Source organism: Seriola lalandi, unplaced genomic scaffold, assembly GCF_002814215.2.
Source record: "Seriola lalandi dorsalis isolate HSWRI2012SDOR001 ecotype SW California unplaced genomic scaffold, Sedor1 jcf7180002004242, whole genome shotgun sequence".
In the NCBI taxonomy this organism is placed as follows: domain Eukaryota; kingdom Metazoa; phylum Chordata; class Actinopteri; order Carangiformes; family Carangidae; genus Seriola; species Seriola lalandi.
Genome location: NW_019474897.1, coordinates 1 through 1,572, shown reverse-complemented (window position 1 = coordinate 1,572; position 1,572 = coordinate 1). Strand labels below are relative to the sequence as shown.

At 48.2% G+C, this 1,572-nt stretch overlaps 1 protein-coding gene across 1 annotated transcript; it reads right to left on the bottom strand.

Annotated features, from left to right (window-relative positions):
- Window positions 1-59: 59 nt before the first annotated feature.
- On the bottom strand, window positions 60-1,340 carry LOC111668702 (uncharacterized). The gene is made up of 4 exons (XM_023424825.2): window positions 1,258-1,340; window positions 828-1,011; window positions 518-688; window positions 60-426 (listed from the first exon to the last, which is right to left on the bottom strand). The coding sequence occupies exons 1-4, from the start codon at window positions 1,338-1,340 to the stop codon at window positions 244-246; spliced, it is 621 nt and encodes a 206-aa protein (XP_023280593.2). The 3' UTR covers window positions 60-243.
- Between the last annotated feature and the right edge of the window lie 232 nt (window positions 1,341-1,572).

The window sequence follows — 1,572 nt, the reverse complement described above, 5'->3', positions numbered from 1 at the left end:
GGAGAGAACGAGCCGCTCCCGCAGTGTCTCACGAGGCGTGGAGGACATTAAGCTTCTGCACAGTAGTTGCAAGTCACAGCAACGCTTTATGACTGTGACTCCTTGTCTGACACACTGATTTTACACCCACACTGAGTTTGTGCTGTAAATTTGAACCACAAATAATATTGCAAAAAACAGTTTTCACTCTTGGCTGAGGAGGAAGAAGTTGGAGCATCGATGGAAACAACCTGAATGAAACTTTCACCGGACACATGAAAGGTAGCGGCAGGTGAAACATGAGATGGGTGCGGAGCGACGAGCAGGATGCAGGAATAAATAAGTCGTCTCTACCTTCTTCATGCGCATGCTGCGTCTCTCCGAGGCGTTTCGGACGAACGGAGACTTCTTGGAGAGGGTGGAGCTGTCGCTGTCGCTGCGGTTAATCTGAGGAGAGCAGAGAGAAACAGTGAAGTTAAACCTTTCTGTGTATCTGACAGTTTCAGGAGCTGGGAGTTCTTCTCTCGGAGTCCGTTACCCTGCAGATGTACTGGCTCTGAGGCCCGGGGGAGAAGGTCTTGGAGCGGATGATGGTGTTCCCCCTCATGAAGGGGTTCTGCTGGTGGACGTCGGGCCGGCGCTCCTTGGGCCGAACCACGGAGCAGTGGTGCGACGACGACAAGCCGTCCATGCTCGTCTCCTTGTTCACCTGGACAAAGAATACGCAACGATGATGAAGAGGAGAAGAAGAAAAGCCGAAAATTGTCGCCGCTCACTTGTGATTTCCTGCTTTATACGAACATCAACAAACTTCAGGCTGAAGCCACTAGAAGAAGAACAGAAGTTACCTTCTCCGTGATGGCTGCTGCTATCGGAGGAGGGGGTTTGGTCGCCTTCGCCTCCTCTTCCTCCTCCTCCTCCCATTGGCTGCTGTCAGGATAAAAGTCGTCCTCTTCCTCCAGGGGCCCCACTCCCTCCACGCCGTTTCCCTCCTCCTCATCAAACAGGTCTGCCTCCAGCGAGTCGCCGTGCCTGACGATCAACAACAGAGACGCAGTTAGAAGAAGAGACAGACGAGGTTCAGTTCTTCTGTGGCTGATTGTGTTTGGACTGAATTTAACATTTGAGAACTTTTGTTAAATGAAAAAAGCTTTTATTTTGTTAACTGTTCTTTCTTCTTTGGTTGTTCTATCTCTTTGATCTTATTTTCTGTGTTTCCTGTTTAGTAGTAGCATGAAAAGGAAAGGTGTAGGTGAAGGAGGGAATAAAAACACTCACCACTCGTCGTCCTCCGGAGCTCCGACTGTGTCACTGCTGGAAACACGAGTCTGAAACACAAAACACATCCGGACCAAACACATTAATATCTGTGTGTTCGTGTCATTCAGACGTTTGTTGTGTATTTTAAACTGATTGTTTAACTTCAAGTCAAACAAACAGACTTTTGTTTTAATGTCTGTTGTTCAGTGCGTCTGTTTCCCTGGAGATCACACGGGTTTAAACAGAGCTGCGTCTCTTATTACTGACAGATGAAATATGTGATCAAGTTAACTCATTGATTTCTGTTTGTCTGTTAATAACCCCCCCCCCCCC

What these genes read in the sequence shown, in the direction of transcription:
- LOC111668702 (XM_023424825.2), bottom strand. Translation starts at nt 1,340, where the DNA reads ATGTGTTTGGTCCGGATGTGTTTTGTGTTTCAGACTCGTGTTTCCAGC. An exon ending in GCTCCGGAGGACGACGAGTG is followed by an intron (nt 1,012 to 1,257) that starts GTGAGTGTTTTT and finishes GTTGATCGTCAG; the next exon opens with GCACGGCGACTCGCTGGAGG. An exon ending in CAGCAGCCATCACGGAGAAG is followed by an intron (nt 689 to 827) that starts GTAACTTCTGTT and finishes TTCTTTGTCCAG; the next exon opens with GTGAACAAGGAGACGAGCAT.